Source organism: Balaenoptera acutorostrata, chromosome 11 (genome assembly GCF_949987535.1).
Source record: "Balaenoptera acutorostrata chromosome 11, mBalAcu1.1, whole genome shotgun sequence".
NCBI classification, from domain to species: domain Eukaryota; kingdom Metazoa; phylum Chordata; class Mammalia; order Artiodactyla; family Balaenopteridae; genus Balaenoptera; species Balaenoptera acutorostrata.
This window is the reverse complement of record NC_080074.1, coordinates 22,667,849-22,685,469: the sequence shown is the minus strand read 5'-3', so window position 1 is coordinate 22,685,469 and position 17,621 is coordinate 22,667,849. Positions and strand designations below refer to the sequence as shown.

The window sequence follows — 17,621 nt, the reverse complement described above, 5'->3', positions numbered from 1 at the left end:
GCCTGTGTCCAGTGGCTGCTGGAATAACATTATCTCAGCTTCAGGAGGTCTATTTCCAGTCCATGTGAGCTAATTAAAAGGAAGGCCTTTGTTTGCCTCTCTGGCAATCCCTGAGCAGCATGAAAGGTCTACACCACCATCTCCATTCTAATTTTAGTTCTCCTCAAACGTTTCTTCTCCCCTGCAGAAGAGAATCTTATGTTGCTGTGCACTTAAAAGCTTTTGTTTTCGCTATTTCTCTCATTTGGAAAGAAACACTTTTCCACTTCACTCTTTTTAGATTTCCTCCCTCCCATAAGTTTTCTCCAGCAAAAGGTGATGGTCTGAAACTACTAACAAAACTGGAGATAATTAGTTACCCAGGGTAGTTAACTTCCTTAGCAGAGGCCCAAAGGTGCCAGCCCACAAAATTCTTCATCTACACAGAGCTTTCTGGAAACAACCTTCCATAAAGAGGAAGCATGTTTTATTACTGGTGAGTCTCAGCTTCTTTTCTCCCAGTAATTCATAACACACCTGTCCATGACAATTTCATTGAGGAACTCAGCACTCATAGATCATTCACTGTGGGCTAAGGCACTGTTTCTCAATCTTTTGTGACTGATACCCTTTACTTTTGATAAACATAAAACTATCACATAGTTTCCTCCCTCTATGTCCTACCCCACTGAAAAATCACTGTCTTAACTATGTACTTAGCTTACCTACTTGTATATCCAATGGTGTTTCATATCCATAACTAAGCTTCCTCATCTTAATACCAAATCCATCCTTCCAAAGGTCAAGAGAGCCAAAAATCCTTGAGTCATACCTTTGGTCACTTTCATTTTCTCATACCCTACATCAAATCCATCCAAAAAATATGTTGGCTCTACCTTTAAAATAGAACCAAATTTCCACCACTTCTTACTACCTCTGTTTTTTAAAAAACTGTTACTTGAGGGAAGAGAACACTTTGGCAACAATTAGGGGTACCCAAGAGATTGAAGTACCTTATCAGATGGGCTCTCAGTCATTAAAAAGTTTTATACAAGAAGATGCATGGTGGTCAAGAGCCCAGAGCTCCCTGGAGGAGTGATCTTGAATGGAACACCACTCTCAGGGGGCCCTTGGCAGCCAGGGAACAACGTGAGAGGTCTTGGCACTTCAAGGAAAAGTGAGACAAAGTATAGGAGAGGTAAACTCAGGTAAAGTTCATCTATATCACATTTTGTTAAATAAATGGAAATATTTATTTAAATAAGATGAACAGAGATCAATGTACAAATACAGTTCTTTATATCAAATATTTCTTCTAAAAAATGTACTGACTTAACTACAGTATTTAAGGCTGTTCTGTGCAGGGAGAGGCTAATTCAGCTGCTTATTCCCATGGTTTTAAGACTGTGATTGCTAATAATTATAACTATTCCTGGTTTCATGTGGATCCCACTCTCTGAATTCATATCCTATCATCCCAGCCCACTTCTTTGGTACCTTGACTCCAGCAATCCTTTGACCTCACTGGAATCTCCAATCCAATTATCCTATGGAATTTTCACTGTTACTTGCTCCCTTGTTGTCCTCTTTCTCTTACTTCCCCATCTTAAATTCTATGGTCAAACATTATTCTCACCGCATTCATATTTCCTAGTCCTTCAATCATTTCAAAATACTCAATGGGCAAAACCACAACCTATGTAAAATTCAACTCTCCCAAATGCTCTGCACGTGTGCCCTTCAGTCTGAACTAGGCTGCAGAAAAAGACAGAACCACATTGGCTAATCTAACGTTAAGTTCAACCTGAACTTTAAATGGGCCCTTAATGCTGCCAGGCAATCATACCATACCCCATTTGTCCACTCACTCTCTCTTTCTCCTTGAACAACATCTTTGTCCCCTCTTATCTCTCCTCAACCTCCACATCTCTTCCTCCATCTTCATTCTCAACTGATGTTGCTGCTTTATACTTCATCAAGAACATGTAAACTATCAGAAAAGATCTTCCACAGACTCTCACCACATGAATCCTTTTCCAGCATTTGCACTCATGCTGGAAACATCCTGTGTTTCCAGACACATCATTCCCCATGCTCCTATCTAAAGACCATCTCTTCTCTTGGTTAAAAGAACCCATCCTCTTTTTCTCCTCTTTCATCTTATTTCTCCTTTTTTTAAAAAAAATTATGTTATTTTAATTTTTTTTATTTCTCCTTTGAAGAGATTCCTTAAAAAGGTAGTTTATATTTGCACTAAGTTCTCTCCTCCCATTCTTTCCTAAACGCATTATGTTGGGCTTTTGCCCCATTAATTCCAACAAAATTGCTCCTGTCTAGGCCAGCAGTGACCTCCACATTGTTAAATCCACTAGTCAATTCTAACTTAGTGCTAATCCTACTCAACTTATCAGCTACATTTCACAGAGTTGATCATTCCCTCCTTTCATTTTTTTAACATCTTTATTAGAGTATAATTACTTTACAATGGTGTGTTAGTTTCTGCTTTATAACAAAGTGAATCAGCTATACATATACATATATCCCCGTATCTCCTCCCTCTTGCATCTCCCTCCCTCCCATCCGCCCTATCCCACCCCTCTAGGTGGACACAAAGCACCCAGCTGATCTCCCTGTGCTATGAGGCTGCTTCCCACTAGCTATGTATTTTATATTTGGTAGTGTATATGTGTCCATGCCACTCTCTCACTTCGTCCCAGCTTACCCTTCCCCCTCCCCGTGTCCTCAAGTCCATTCTCTACGTCTGCGTCTTTATTCCTGTCCTGCCCCTAGGTTCATCAGAACCCTTATTTTTTTTTTTAATTCCTTATATATGTGTTAGCATGCGGAATTTGTTTTCTCTTTCTGACTTACTTCACTCTGTATAACAGTCTCTAGGTCCACCCACCTCAATACAAATAACTCAATTTCATTTCTTTTTTTGGCTGAGTAATATTCCATTGCATATATGTGCCACATCTTCTTCACCCATTCATCTGTTGATGGACACTTAGGTTGCTTCCATGTCCTGGCTAGTGTAAATAGAGCTGCAGTGAACATTGTGGTACATGACTCTTTTTTTTTTTTTTTTAATTATTTATTTATTTATTTATTTTTGGCTGTGTTGGGTCTTCGTTTCTGTGTGAGGGCTTTCTCTAGTTGTGGCAAGCGGGGGCCACTCTTCATAGCGGTGCGTGGGCCTCTCACTATCATGGCCTCTTTTGTTGCAGAGCACAGGCTCCAGACGCGCAGGCTCAGTAGTTGTGGCTCATGGGCCTAGTTGCTCCGCGGCTGGTGGGATCCTCCCAGACCAGGGCTCGAACCCGTGTTCCCTGCATTAGCAGGCAGATTCTCAACCACTGCGCCACCAGGGAAGCCCAACTCTTTTTGAACTATGGTTTTCTCAGGGTATATGCCCAGTAATGAGACTGCTGGGTCGTATGGCAGTTCTATTTTTAGTTTTATAAGGAACCTCCGTACTGTTCTCCATTGTGGCTGTATCAATCTACATTCCCACAAACAGGGCAAGAGGGTTCCCTTTTCTCCACACCCTCTCCAGCATTTATTGTTTATAGATTTTTTGGTGATGGCCATTCTGACCAGTGTGAGGTGATACTTCATTGTAGTTTTGATTTGCATTTCTCCAATGATTAGCAGTGTTGAGGATCCTTTCATGTGTTTGTTGGCAATCTGTATATCTTCTTTGGAGAAATGTCTATTTAGGTCTGCTCATTTTTGGATTCGGCTGTTTGTTTTTTTGATATTGAGCTGCATGAGCTGCTTGTATATTTTGGAGATTAATCCTTTGTCCGTAGCTTCATTTGCAAATATTTTCTCCCATTTGGAGGGTTGTCTTTTCATCTTGTTTATGGTTTCCTTTGTTGAGCAAAAGCTTTTAAGTTTCATAAGGTCCCATCTGCTTATTTTTGTTTTTACTTGCATTTCTCTAGGAAGTGGGTCAAAAAGGATCTTGCAAAAAAAAAAAAAAAAAAAAAGGACCTTGCTGTGATTTATGTCATACAGTATTCTGCCTATGTTTTCCTCTAAGAGTTTTATAGTGTCTGGCCTTACATTTAGGTCTTTAATCCATTTTGAGTTATTTTTGTGTATGGTGTTACAAAGTGTTCTAACTTCATTATTTTACATGTAGTTGTCCAGTTTTCCCAGCACCACTTATTGAAGAGGCTGTCTTTTTGCCATTGTATATTCTTGCTCCTTTATCAAAGATAAGGTGACCATATGTGTGTGGATTTATCTCTGGGCTTTCTATCCTGTTCCATTGATCTATATTTCTGTTTTTGTGCCAGTACCATACTGGCTTGATTACTATAGCTTTGTAATGCAGTCTAAAGTCAGGGAGCCTGATTCCTCCAGCTCTGTTTTTTTTTTCTCAAGATTGTTTTGGCTATTTGGGGTCTTTTGTGTTTCCATACAAATTGTGAAATATTTTGTTCTAGTTCTGTGAAAAATGCCATTGGTAGTTTGACAGAGATTGCATTGAATCTGTAGATTGCTCTGGGTAGTATAGTCATTTTTACAATGTTGATTCTTCCAATCCGAGAACATGGATTCTGTTTGTATCATCTTTAATTTCTTTCCTCAGTGTCTTATAGTTTTCTGCATACAGGTCTTTTGTCCCTTGAGGTAGGTTTCTTCCTAAGCATTTTATTCTTTTTGTTGCAATGGTAATGGGAGTGTTTCCTTAATATCTCTTTCAGATATTTCATCATTAGTGTATAGGAATGCAACAGAGTTCTGTGCATTAACTTTGTAGCCTGCTACTTTACCAGATACATTGATTGGCTCTAGTAGTTTTCTGGTAGCATCTTTAGGATTCTCTATGTATAGTATCATGTCATCTGCAAACAGCTTTACTTCTTCTTTTCCGATTTGGATTCCTTTTATTTCTTTTTCTTTGATTGCTGTGGCTAAAATTTCCAAAACTATGTTGAATAATAGTGGAGAGAGTGGGCAACCTTGTCTTGTTCCTGATCTTAGTGGAAATGGTTTCAGTTTTTCACCATTGAGAATGATGTTGGCTGTGGGTTTGTCATATATGGCCTTTATTATGTTTAGGTAAGTTCCCTCTATGTCTACTTTCCGGAGGGTTTTTATCATAAATGGGTGTTGAATTTTGTCGAAAGCTTTTTCTGCATCTATTGAGATGATCATATGGTTTTTATTCTTCAATTTGTTAATATGGTGTATCACATTGATTGATTTGCATATATTAAAGAATCCTTGCATTCCTGGGATAAACCCCACTTGATCATGGTGTAAGATCATTTGAATGTGCTGCTGGATTCTGTTTGCTAGTATTTTGTTGAGGATTTTTGCATCTATGTTCATCAGTGATATTGGCCTGTACTTTTCTTTTCTGTGACATCTTTGTCTGGTTTTGGTATCAGGGTGACGGTAGCCTCGTAGAATGCATTTGGGAGTGTTCATCCACCTGTTATATTTTGGAAGAATCTGAGAAGGATAGATGTTAGTTCTTCTCTAAATGTTTGATAGAATTTGCCTGTGAAGCCATCTGGTCCTGGGCTTTTCTGTGTTGGAAGATTTTTAATCACACTTTCAATTTCAGTGTTTGTGATTGGTCTGTTTGTATTTTCTATTTCTTCCTGGTTCAGTCTTGGAAGGTTGTGCTTTTCTAAGAATTTGTCCATTTCTTACACGTTGCCCATTTTATTGGCATATAGTTGCTTGTAGTAATCTCTCATGATCCTTTGTATTTCTGCAGTGTCAGTTGTTACTTCTCCTTTTTCATTTCTAATTCTACTGATTTGAGTCTTCTCCCTTTTTTTCTTGATAAGTCTGGTTAATGGTTTTTCAATTTTGTTTATCTTCTCAAAGAACAAGCTTTTAGTTTTATTGATCTTTGCAATCATTTCCTTCATTTCTTTTTCTTTTATTTCTGATTTAACCTTTATGATTTCATTCCTTCTGCTAACTTTGGGTTTTTTGTTCTTCTTTTTCTAATTGCTGTAGGTATAAGGTTAGGTTGTTTGTTTGAGATGTTTCTTGTTTCTTGTAGGATTGTATTGCTATAAACTTCCCTCTTAGGACTGCTTTTGCTGTATTCCATAAGTTTTGGGTCATTGTGTTTTCATTGTCATTTGTTTCTAGGTATTTTTGATCTCCTCTTTGATTTCTTCAGTGATCTCTTGGTTATTTAGTAGTGTATTGTTTAGCCTCCATGTGTTTGTATTTTTTACAGATATTTTCCTGTAATTGAAATCTAGTCTCATAGCGTTGTGGTTAGAAAAGATACTTGATACGATTTCAATTTTCTTAAATTTACCAAGGCTTGATTTGTGACCCAAGATATGATCTATCCTGGAGAATGTACCATGAACACTTGAGAAGAAAGTGTATTCTCTTGTTTTTGGATGGAATGGCCTATCAATATCAATTAAGTTCATCTTGTTTAATGTATCATTAAAGCTTGTGTATCCTTATTTATTTTCATTTTGAATGATCTGTCCATTGGTGAAAGTGGGGTGTTAAAGTCCCCTACTATGACTGTGTTACTGTCGATTTCCCCTTTTATGGCTGTTATCATTTGCCTTATGTATTGAGGTGCTCCTATGTTGGGTGCATAAATATTTACAATTGTTATGTCTTCTTCTTGGATTGATCCCTTGATCATTATGTAGTGTCCTTCTTTGCCTCTTATTATAATCTTTATTTTAAAGTCTATTTTGTCTGATGTGAGAATTGCTACTCCAGCTTTCTCTTGATTTCCATTTGCATGGAATATGTTTTTCCATCCCCTCACTTTCAGTCTGTGTGTGTCCCTAGGTCTGAAGTGGGTCTCTTACAGACAGCATGTATACGGGTCTTGTTTTGGTATCCATTCATCCAGTCTGTGTCTTCTGGTTGGAGCATTTATTCCACTTACATTTAAGGTAATTATCGATATGTATGTTCCTATTACCATTTTCTTAATTGTTTTGGGTTTGTTATTGTAGGTCATTTCCTTCTCTTGTGTTTCCTGCCTAAAGAAGTTCCTTTAGCATTTGTTGTAAAGTTTGTTTGGTGGTGCTGAATTCTCTTAGCTTTTGCTTGTCTGTAAAGGTTTTAATGTCTCTGTCGAATCTGAATGAGATCCTTGCTGGGCAGAGTAATCTTGGTTGTAGGTCTTTCCCTTTCATCACTTGAAATATGTCCTGCCACTCCCTTCTGGCTTGCAGAGTATCTGCTGAAAGATCAGCTGTTAACCTTATGGGGATTCCCTTGTAGGTTAATTGTTGCTTTTCCCTTACTGCTTTTAATATTTTTTCTTTGTATTTAATTTTTGATAGTTTGATTATTATGTATCTTGGCGTGTTTCTCCTTGGATTCATCCTGTATGGGACTCTCTGCACTTCCTGGACTTGATTGACTATTTCCTTTCACATATTAGGGAAGTTTTCAACTATAATCTCTTCAAATATTTTCTCAGTCCTTTTCTTTTTCTCTTCTTTTTCTGGGACCCCTATAATTCATATGTTGGTGCGTTTAATGTTGTCTCAGAGGTCTCTGAGACTGTCCTCAATTCTTTTCATTCTTTTCTCTTTTTTCTGCTCTGTGGTAGTTATTTCCACTATTTTATCTTCCAGGTCATTTATCTGTTCTTCTGCCTCAGTTATTCTGCTATTGATTCCTTCTAGAGAATCTTTAATTTCATGTATTGTGTTGTTCATCATTGTTTGTTTGCTCTTTAGTTCTTCTAGGCCCTTGTTAAACGTTTCTTGTATTTTCTCCATCCTATTTCCAAGATTTTGGATCATCTTTACTATCATTACTCTGAATTCTTTTCCAGGTAGACTGCCTATTTCCTCTTCATTTTTTTGGTCTGGTGGGTGTTGCCTTGCTCCTTCATTTGCTGTGTGTTTCTCTGTCTTCTCATTTTGCTTCACTTACTGTGTTTGGGGTCTCCTTTTCACAGGCTGCAGGTTTGTAGTTCCCATTGTTTTTGGTGTCTGCCCCCAGTGGGTAGGGTTGGTTCAGTGGGTTGTGCAGGCTTACTGGTAGAGAGTACTGGTGCCTGTGTTCTGGTGGATGAGGCTGGATCTCGTCTTTCTGGTGGGCAGGACCACATCTGGTGGTGTGTTTTCGGGTGTCTGTGAACTTCCTATGATTTTAGGCAGCCTCTCTGCTAATGGGTGGGGTTGTGTTCCTGTCTTGCTAGTTGATTGGCATAAGGTGTCCAGCACTGTAGGTTGCTGGCCATTGAGTGGATCTGGTTGTTAGTATTGAGATGGAGATCTCTGGGAGATCTTTTGCCATTTGGTATTATGTGGAGCCAGGAGGTCTCTGTTGGAGCAATGTCCTGAACTTGGCTTTCCCCCTTCAGAGGCTCAGGCCTGACACCCAGCCGGAGCACCAAGACCCTGTCAGCCACACGGCTCAGAAGATAAGGGAGAAAAAAAAAGTGAAAGAAAGAAAGAAAGAGAGAGAGAGAGGGAGAGAGGGAGTGAGCAAGGGAGGGAGGAAGGAAGGAAGGAAGGAAGGAAGGGAGAAAGAAAGAAAGAAAGAAAGAAAATGAAATAAAATAAAATAAGGTCATTAAAAGAAAAAAATTATTAAAAATAAAAAATTTAAAAAAGAAAGAAAGAAAGAAAGAAGAGAGCAACCAAATCAAAAAACAAAGCCACCAATGATACCAGGCGTTAAAAGCTATACCAAAAAAAAGAAAAAAAAAACAGACAGACAGAACCCTAGGACAAATGGTAAGGCAAAGCTATACAGACAAAATCACACAAAGAAGCATACACATACACACTCACAAAAGAGAAAAAGGAAAAAATATATATATATTAAAAATAAAAAGGAAGAAAGCAACCAAATCAATAAACAAACCTACCAATGATAATAAGCTTTAAATACTAAACTAAGATAAACATAAAACTAGAAACAAATTAGACTTAGAAGGCAGACCCCCAAGTCTACAGTTGCTCCCAAAGTCCACTGCCTCAGTTTTGGGATGATTCATTGTCTATTCAGGTATTCCACAGGTGTAGCGTACATCAAGTTGATTGTGGAGATTTAATCTGCTGCTCCTGAGGCTGCTGGGAGAGATTTTCCTTTCTCTTCTTTGTTCACCCAGCTCCTGGGGTTCAACTTTGGATTTGGCCTCACCTCTGCATGTAGGTCGCCTGAGGGCATCTGTTCCCCACCCAGACAGGAAGGGGTTAAAGTAGCAGCTGATTAGGGGGCTCTGGTTCATTGAGGCCAGGGGGAGGGAGGGGTATGGAATGCAGGTCGAGCCTGTGGCGGCAGAGGCCAGTGTGACGTTGCAACAGCCTGAGGTGCACCATGTGTTCTCCTGGGGAAGCTGTCCGTGGATCACGGGACCCTGGCAGTGGTGGGCTGCACAGGCTCCCGGGAGGGGAGATGTGGATAGTGACCTGTGCTTGCACACAGGCTTCTTGGTGGCTGCAGCAGCAGCGTTAGTGTTTCATGCCTGTCTCTGGTGTCCGCACTGATAGCCATGGCTTGTGCCTGTCTCTGGAGCTCATTTAGGCGGTGCCCTGAATCTCCTCTTCTCACGCACCCCAAAACAATGGTCTCTTGACTCTTAGGAAGTTACAACTTTTTACTGGACCCCCTCCCGCTAGCTGTGGCACACTACCTCCCTTCAGGCTGTGTTCATGCAGCCAACCCCAGTCCTCTCCCTGGGATCTGACCTCTGAAGCCTGAGCCTCAGCTCCCAGCCCCCACCCGCCCTAGCAGGTGAACAGACAAGCCTCTCAGGCTGGTGAGTGCTGGTTGGCACTGATCCTCTGTTTGGGAATCTCTCCGCTTTGCCTTCTTCACCCCTGTTGTTGTTTTGTCCTCCATGGCTCCAGAGATTCCCCCCCACCCACTCCCTGTTTCCACCAGTGAAGGGGCTTTCTAGTGTGTGGAAACTTTTCCTCCTTCACAGCTCCCTCCCAGAGGTGCAGGTCCGTCCCTATTCTTTTGTCTCTGTTTTTCCTTTTTTCTTTTGCCCTACCCGTGTATGTGGGGAGTTTCTTGCCTTTTGGGAAGTCTGAGGTCTTCTGCCAGGCTTCAGTAGGTGTTCTGTAGGTGTTGTTCCACATGTAGATGTATTTTTGATGTATTTGTGGGGAAGAAGGTGATCTCCACATCTTACTCCTCCACCATCTTGAATGTCCCCTCCCATTCCCTCCTTCTTAATAACTTTCTTCATATAAATTCATAACACAGCACTCACCAGAAGATGTCCTCCTACCTTGTTCCTTTTCACACTCCTTTGCTGTTGTCGCCTTTTATCACCTTTTTCATCAAGCTCAGGTTTCAGTCCTCTATCTACACTTACTCCATATCATCTATGTAATGATAATGTTCACATTTTTTGTCTTCAGACTGGAACTTCAGCTGCCTACTTGACACAGCTATTCAGATATCTAATAGATATCTCAAACTTAAAATGAACTCCTGGTAGAAAAGGAGTTCATTCCCACCTACACTGTTGGTGGGAATCCAAGTTGGTACAGCCACTATGGAGAACTATATGGAGGTTCCTCAGAAAACAAAAAATAGTTACCATATGATCCAACAATCCCACTCCTGTGCATACATCCAGACAAAACTCTAATTCAAAAAGATACATGCACCCCTATGTTCATAGCAGCACTATTCACAATAGCCAAGACATGGATAAAACCAAAATGTCCATCAACAGATGAATGGATAAAGAAGATGTGGTACTTATATACAACAGAATACTACTCAGCCATAAAAAAGAACAAAATAATGCCATTTGCAGGAACATGTACGCAAATAGAGATTATCATACTAAGTGAAGTAAGTCAGAAAGAGAAAGACAAATACCATATGATATAATTTATATGTGGAATCTAAAATATGACACAAATGAACCTATCTATGAAACACAAACAGACTCACGGACATAGAAAACAGACTTGTGACTGCCAAGGGGGAGGGTGTTTGGGGGGGGAGGGATGGGGTTGGAGGTTAATTTTAGTAGATGTAAGCTATTATATATAGAATAGATAAACAACAAGGTACTACTGTATACCACAGAGAACTATATTCAATATCCTATGATAAACTATAATGGAAAAGAAAATATAAAAAAAGAATGAATCACTTTGCTATACAGCAGAAATTAACACAACATTGTAAATCAACTATACTTCAATTAAAAAAAATGAACTGGTATTTCTCCCTGTTCACAAAATCTGCTCTTCCCAGGACCTGTCTCATGTTAGATGACAGTAAAAACCATTTTTACAATTGTTTAGGACAAAAACCTTGCAGTTTTCTTTAATTCTTCTCTTTCTCTCATGCACTACATCTACTCTATCATGAAATCCTATAGGCTCAATCTTAAAAAATACATCCAACATCCCTCAGTTTCTCTCTACCTCCACTGCTTCGCCTTTGACCTGAGCTGACTTCCTCTCTCATCTTAATGCAATGCTACAATAACCTCCTACTGGCCTTCCTGCTTTCACACTTATCCTCCTTCTCCAGTCCATTCTCAACACAAGATTTGAAGTAATTTTCATAAAATAGAAGTTACATCATGTCACTCTCCAGAAAGACCTGAAATGACTCCCCATTTCACCCTGAGTAAAAGCCAAAGTTCTTAAAATGGCCTATGTTAGGTCCTACATGACCCATCCCTCTCTTCCTTCTCATCTAAAAATATTCCCTATTTCAACAAATGGCAGTCAGATTTGACTCATCTGCTGAAGCAAGAAACTTTAGAGCTTTCCTTGAACTTTTCTTCCTCACCATCACACCTCTGATCAGTTGCCATGACCTGTTGATAACTCTTTCCTTGTATCTCTCAAATCCATTTATATTTTCCATTGCTGCTCCTTACCTCCCTACCTCCAATCTCATCTCAACTCAAATCTATCTGCTACATATTAATACTAAGGTGATCTTTCTAGTTAAATGCTAACCCATTCATATCATCCAAGTCTGTCTACCTCCAAAGGTCTCCCCCTTTACCCACCTTTTTCTGATGATTCTTAAGTGATACTTAGATTACATAATATGTTGCCTAACAAGTAGGAAGCTTTAATTATAATTCAGGCTACTTTTGAAATGGCTCTCTGTTATAATAAATTCATTGGGTCACTTATTCGAAGTGTTTTGCAGCATACAATTCGTTTGTGAGGTTGTTATGTATTAGTCTTTGTTCTATTAACACTTGACATTTTTATAAAGATTAATTTTTTGTGCATGCAATCATTTATAAAATAAACAGTAGATTTACCCATTAACTTAGATTATACTTTTAGGTCAAGAAAAAGTCAGCCATCTTGGCATGAGTACAGATGTACAGTAGGCTCTTCTTATCTTAAAATTACTACAGATTTCAAACAAAATAATATTAAAGAAGAAAAAATAATATTAAACAATAATGATAATACTAAATAAGAATATTAATTTTCATAGTTTCCAAAATGCTTCACATAAATAAGCTCATTTATTACTACAACTACCCAGAGAGTAGATATTATTTCCCCTTTTCAGAGGAGCAAATTAAAGATCAGAGAAGTTAAGTGGTTTGATGGAAAATATCTAGCAAATCAGTGACAGAACTGACTCAGGAACTTGTTCTCTTTCATTATATACCATGTGCTAATGCCTTTATATTCAGGTGCTTAAATACAATGTATAACAAACCATCCAAGTGTAAGATAATGAAATGCTACTTTTTTAAGTAGATAAATGCCCACCTTAAACATTTTATTTTGTGAAATTAAAAGTTTTACTTTTCAATGTAAAACAACTCAGCATTGTCCTTCCACATTATTACTAAATATCAGTCTGTTCTAAAAGTTTTGATGTAACATGGAGGTGACATATTACATTAAGAAACCATAGTAACATACTATTCGAAACCATTTCAACTGTTAAAAGGTTACATTTTGGTTCTGTTTAAAGGTCAGACCTGAAAATATGATGATGATTACATTTCTCCACACATTTTGGATGGTACCATTAAAGTCCTGGCATGAAATCACTATCTTTAATATCTAACTACTGAAAGGCCATTAGTGTATTCAAGAAGAATATTATACCACACTCTGACAAAAATGGTAAGCCTCTACATTGCCACACATGTAGGTGAACGAAAAACACAATGAGATTTATATGAAGATCCCTCTTAAGTCCCCTAACTCATAAAGGCTTTGGTTTTAAAAGCTCAAAAAATATAGCTGCATAAATGAACTGCTTTACCTGTACGGCCAGTTCCCTCGTTCTTGACTTCTGTGGTTGCCACAGAAGAGGTGAGTGGACTAACAGGAGGGCTGGAAGTAAAGCTTGTACACCCTGTAGATGTGTTGATTTCGAAATATTCTTGGTTGTGATTCATTCGATGAAAATCCAGAGAAGACACAATAGATGTTCGTTGTTTAGGCTAAAATAAATGAGCATGATGAGAGTATTAATATGATCATATTCATCTTCAGCCCAATCTCCCCATCAATTTAATCTAAGTGATTTTTTTCAGTTAAACTGTGTTTTTTATATATAAAATATACTTGTGCTTTACAGAGAGTCATTAAATAATCCCTTGATTAGTTAAATAATAAAAAATTGTTTAATGAAAAAATATCATGGCATAGTTGATAAAATAAGTTAGACTTTTTGTTAGATTTTCCCAGAAGACTGAAAAAATACAGTGTGCAGAATTTCTCTTAATGATCAATTCAGAATGTTGCAATTTTGAGTCACCTTTCATTCAACTAATACTTATTAAGGACTTAGCATTTGCCAGACTCTGAGGATATAGAATCTAATAATAAAAGGGCCCTTACAACACTGAAGCATAATTAAGGCAGTTCCTTTTTTTTTTTTTATTCTCTATATAGTCCAAGGAATTGGTGGCATTAGATATTGTCCCCAAGTACCATATGCTGGAATTTTATCATTAGAATTAAGTAAAGTTGTATAGAACATTTTCCAGGATCTAAGAATCTACTTGGTATTTGTAGTGGACTTTGATTTTCTTTTTTAAGGATTTAAATTAATCCCCAAATAGCAAGAAAAGTCAATTTAAACACAAAAGGTAAAATCATGGAGTAACAGCAGATATAATCTATACCCTTTATCAGTAATGGATTGTTCCCTATAGCAGTTTTCTGGTTTTTTCCACAATTTTAATTATATTCACTTTTTTTTTTCCTGCTTAGCAGAGCTTCAAACATCATCCTTCAGAAAAGCTGCAGTCCTTTTGGCTCTCAGGATTGTACACATTTCCTAAGAATTAATCCAAGTTTTCTTACTTTTTATTCCTCTTATTCATTATTAATGAAATATTAACAATTTCTTGTAATACTTGATAAGAGATTAACTACAATCTCTTTGTAATAGAGTTTATTATACTTTACTTTCCCCAAAGTACAATAAACTTTTGTTTTACTAACACTTTCACTGCCCTAAAATACTTGTTAATTTTATCACTGAATTCCACAATTATTTTCCTGCAGAATATTCAAGTTACCCTGTCTCTTCCAGCTCATCATGTTCTTTTTTCAAAGTACACATCACTTAGTCTATAATCTAAAATAGACAATGATACTGAAATGTATTTTTCAGAGTTTTTTTTACATAAGGTGTGCAGATTATCATAATATGCTTTATACTTTCACCATTGCACTATTTTTATGGGAGAGGTTGAAAGGCATATATATGGTTATACAAGAGGGTAAGTCATTTATTATTACAACACATGAACTCAGTAATGAAATTCAAATTAGTACCCACATAGGACTCAGTTGCTTTTGAAGTATGAAAGACTGGGGTTCAATGTCAGACTTGGTTTCTCATGAAATGTCTCTCCTTGGGGGTACTGAATCTCAATTCATATTCAATGTTCTTTCTACTATATAACAGCAATTAAAAGGCATGGAATATGACACTGGCTGCAATGGAAACACAGGTATGTCCATCATTGTGGTTTTGTTTCATTGTGTTGTGTTTTGCTTTTGTTTTACTTTGTATAAAGGCAACAGACCAAATTTATATAATGTTCCTTCTCATAAACATTATAAGGATCAAGCCAACTGATATGTATGACTCCTTTACTTATGTGTCTTAAATACATGTTTCTGAACCTTGACCACCCAACGTTTTAAATGCATGAAAAGCGCAATTTGTTATGCAATCATGAAAGCAAACAAACTATTCTTCTGCATTAATTTATTCTACAAATATTTGCTGAGTGTATACTAAATTGTGGATACCTTGGTAAGCAGTATGATAGGAATAAAATGAGTAAGCCATTGTCCCTCTTCTCCAGGTGATTATAGACTTGAAGTGGGAGGAGGGATGGTGCATGAGGGAAGAGACAAGCAATCCAAGGATTATGTGTCAGTATAGTATAGTAGAGTGATAAGCGTCATGATAAGTGTACACAAAATATAAAAGGTGAACCTCTACTTTACGGAGGGGATTAGGAAAGGCTTACACAAGCAGGTGGATTGATGGCTGAGTTGATTCTTGATGAAGCAGAGGTGGTAGGCAAACAAAAGAGGATGGGGAGAAGGAAAGTGCAAACTGCAAACAGTTCAGTATGGCTGTAGAGCAGAGTATGCGAAGGTAGTGATGGGTTCAAGCCGTGAGATATTGGATGTTGCAGGGGGACAAATCATAAAGGGCTCTAATGCCATGTTAAGGAGTTTGGTCTTTAACCTGAATATTTTAAGCAGCCACTGGATGATTTCTAAGCAAGAGGGTTTCATAGTTGGGTTTGTATTTCAGTAAAATCATTTTAGCAGTTTAGAGAATGAACAGGTAAGGGCAGAATTTGAGGAAGGGAGACTAATTAGGAGGATGTTATAGAATTCCAGCCAAGACATAATGGGGTCCTGAGGTAAAGCAGTTGCAACAGTGTTGGAGATAGCAGATGTTTTTAGGAGATGCTAATGTGGTTATAGCTCTTTAGATGTTGGCGTCTGATTGGATGTGTAGGTTGATTTTAAGGGAGGAGTCTAGGGTGACTCATAGATTTCTCGATTGGGTAGATGCTAAATGATAAGGTTATTTTTGTGGGAAATACAAATGTATACACTCCTATACCAGAAGTACACAAGATATATGCTTGGATGCTATCGGGACTCAGAATAGACTTCTTAGTCTATATGGTTATGCAAATCTACATGATATTTCCCTTTCTTTCTTTGAACAGAGTACTATGATCTCACTGTATCATAGCTTCAAATAACATATCTGGAGGAAGGGAGACAGGCTAATGGAAATTCTAAAGGGAAGAAACCATTGATCAGTGATCATCTGACCTCATTCTTATTTGCTTCTTCAGAACTGCCTATAGGTTATCATTAGCCAGCTTAAGGAACATTGAGGCAGTGAGGAGTCATTGCCCAAAGTTCTCTGAGCATCTGAGATGATGAAAAATGAGAATCATTATATGTTAGTCATGCTCTAAGAAAGGGATCAGCAAACTATGGCCTGTGGTCCAAATCTGGCCTGCTTCCTGTTTATGAAAATAAAGTTTTATTGGAATACTATGTTCATTCATTCACTTATTGTCTATGACTGCTCTCAACACTACAATGATAGATTTGAGAAGTTGTGACATAGGCCATATTATCCACAACACCTAAAATATTTACTGTCTGGTTCTTTAGAGAAAACGTTGGCCAACCCCTGTTTTAAGGGATCATTTTACACATCACTTTAGTGCTCAACAAAACCACAAGCTAGGTTCCCTTTTATTTCCCAGCCTTATGTGCATTTAGGTTGAGGCCATGTAACTGACTGATTGATCTGTTAGTAGAAGTGAGCCTTCTCCATCCCTCTCTTACTCTCCAGATGATGTAGTTGCAAGATGAAGGAGGGTCATTCAACTCAAATTGGGCTTTATGAGAAGTTGAAATAAACATCCTTTATGTTAAACTATTGAGATTCTGGGTTTGTCTGTGGTGGCCCTAGAACTACTTATCCTAACTAGCACAGAATGCAGTGGCTCACTTAAATGATTTACTCACAATTACATAAGTAGTTAGCACGAAGGGCTTAGATTGGAAGGAATGTTCATGTATTCAAATCCAGAGACAAGTAGATGGTGCCTCAAAACACAAAGCACAGAGGCAGAATTAAAAAGAGATATCTGGGGGCTTCCCTGGTGGCGCAGTGGTTGAGAATCTGCCTGCCAGTGCAGGGGACACGGGTTCGATCCCTGGTCCAGGAAGATCCCACATGCCGCAGAGCAACTAAGCCCATGTGCCACAACTACTGAGCCTGTGCTCTAGAGCCCGTGAACCACAACTACTGAGCCCATGTGCCGCAACTACTGAAGCCCACGCGCCTAGAGCCCGTGCTCCGCAATGAGAAGCCACCGCAATGAGAAGCCTGCGCACTGCAATGAAGAGTAGCCCCTGCTCGCCGCAACTAGAGAAAGCCCGCCTGCAGCAGCGAAGACCCAACAGAGCCAAAAATAAATACATAAAATAAATAAAAATTTATTAAAAAAAAAAAAGAGATATCTGTGTGGGGAAATAATAGCAATGGGAGAAAAGAATAAAGAGATGGTAGTGATATTAAAAATGGAGATAAAAGAGGATGGGTCTGGAATATTTGCTTAAACTTTCATTTTAATATATTCTATTTTAAAAAATCTATTCTGATGGAATCCTGCTAAGTCA

General features: G+C 38.2%; 1 protein-coding gene across 10 annotated transcripts in view; it reads right to left on the bottom strand.

Moving 5' to 3' along the window:
- Positions 1 to 17,621, bottom strand: part of ANKS1B (ankyrin repeat and sterile alpha motif domain containing 1B) — a 1,183,808-nt gene that overhangs the window by 620,975 nt on the left and 545,212 nt on the right. For all 10 annotated transcript variants that reach the window (XM_007165834.3, XM_028166489.2, XM_057556581.1 and 7 more), the window contains one exon: positions 13,192 to 13,372. In XM_007165834.3, coding sequence (XP_007165896.2) covers positions 13,192 to 13,372 — 181 coding nt within the window. The remainder of the gene's footprint in view (positions 1 to 13,191; positions 13,373 to 17,621) is intronic.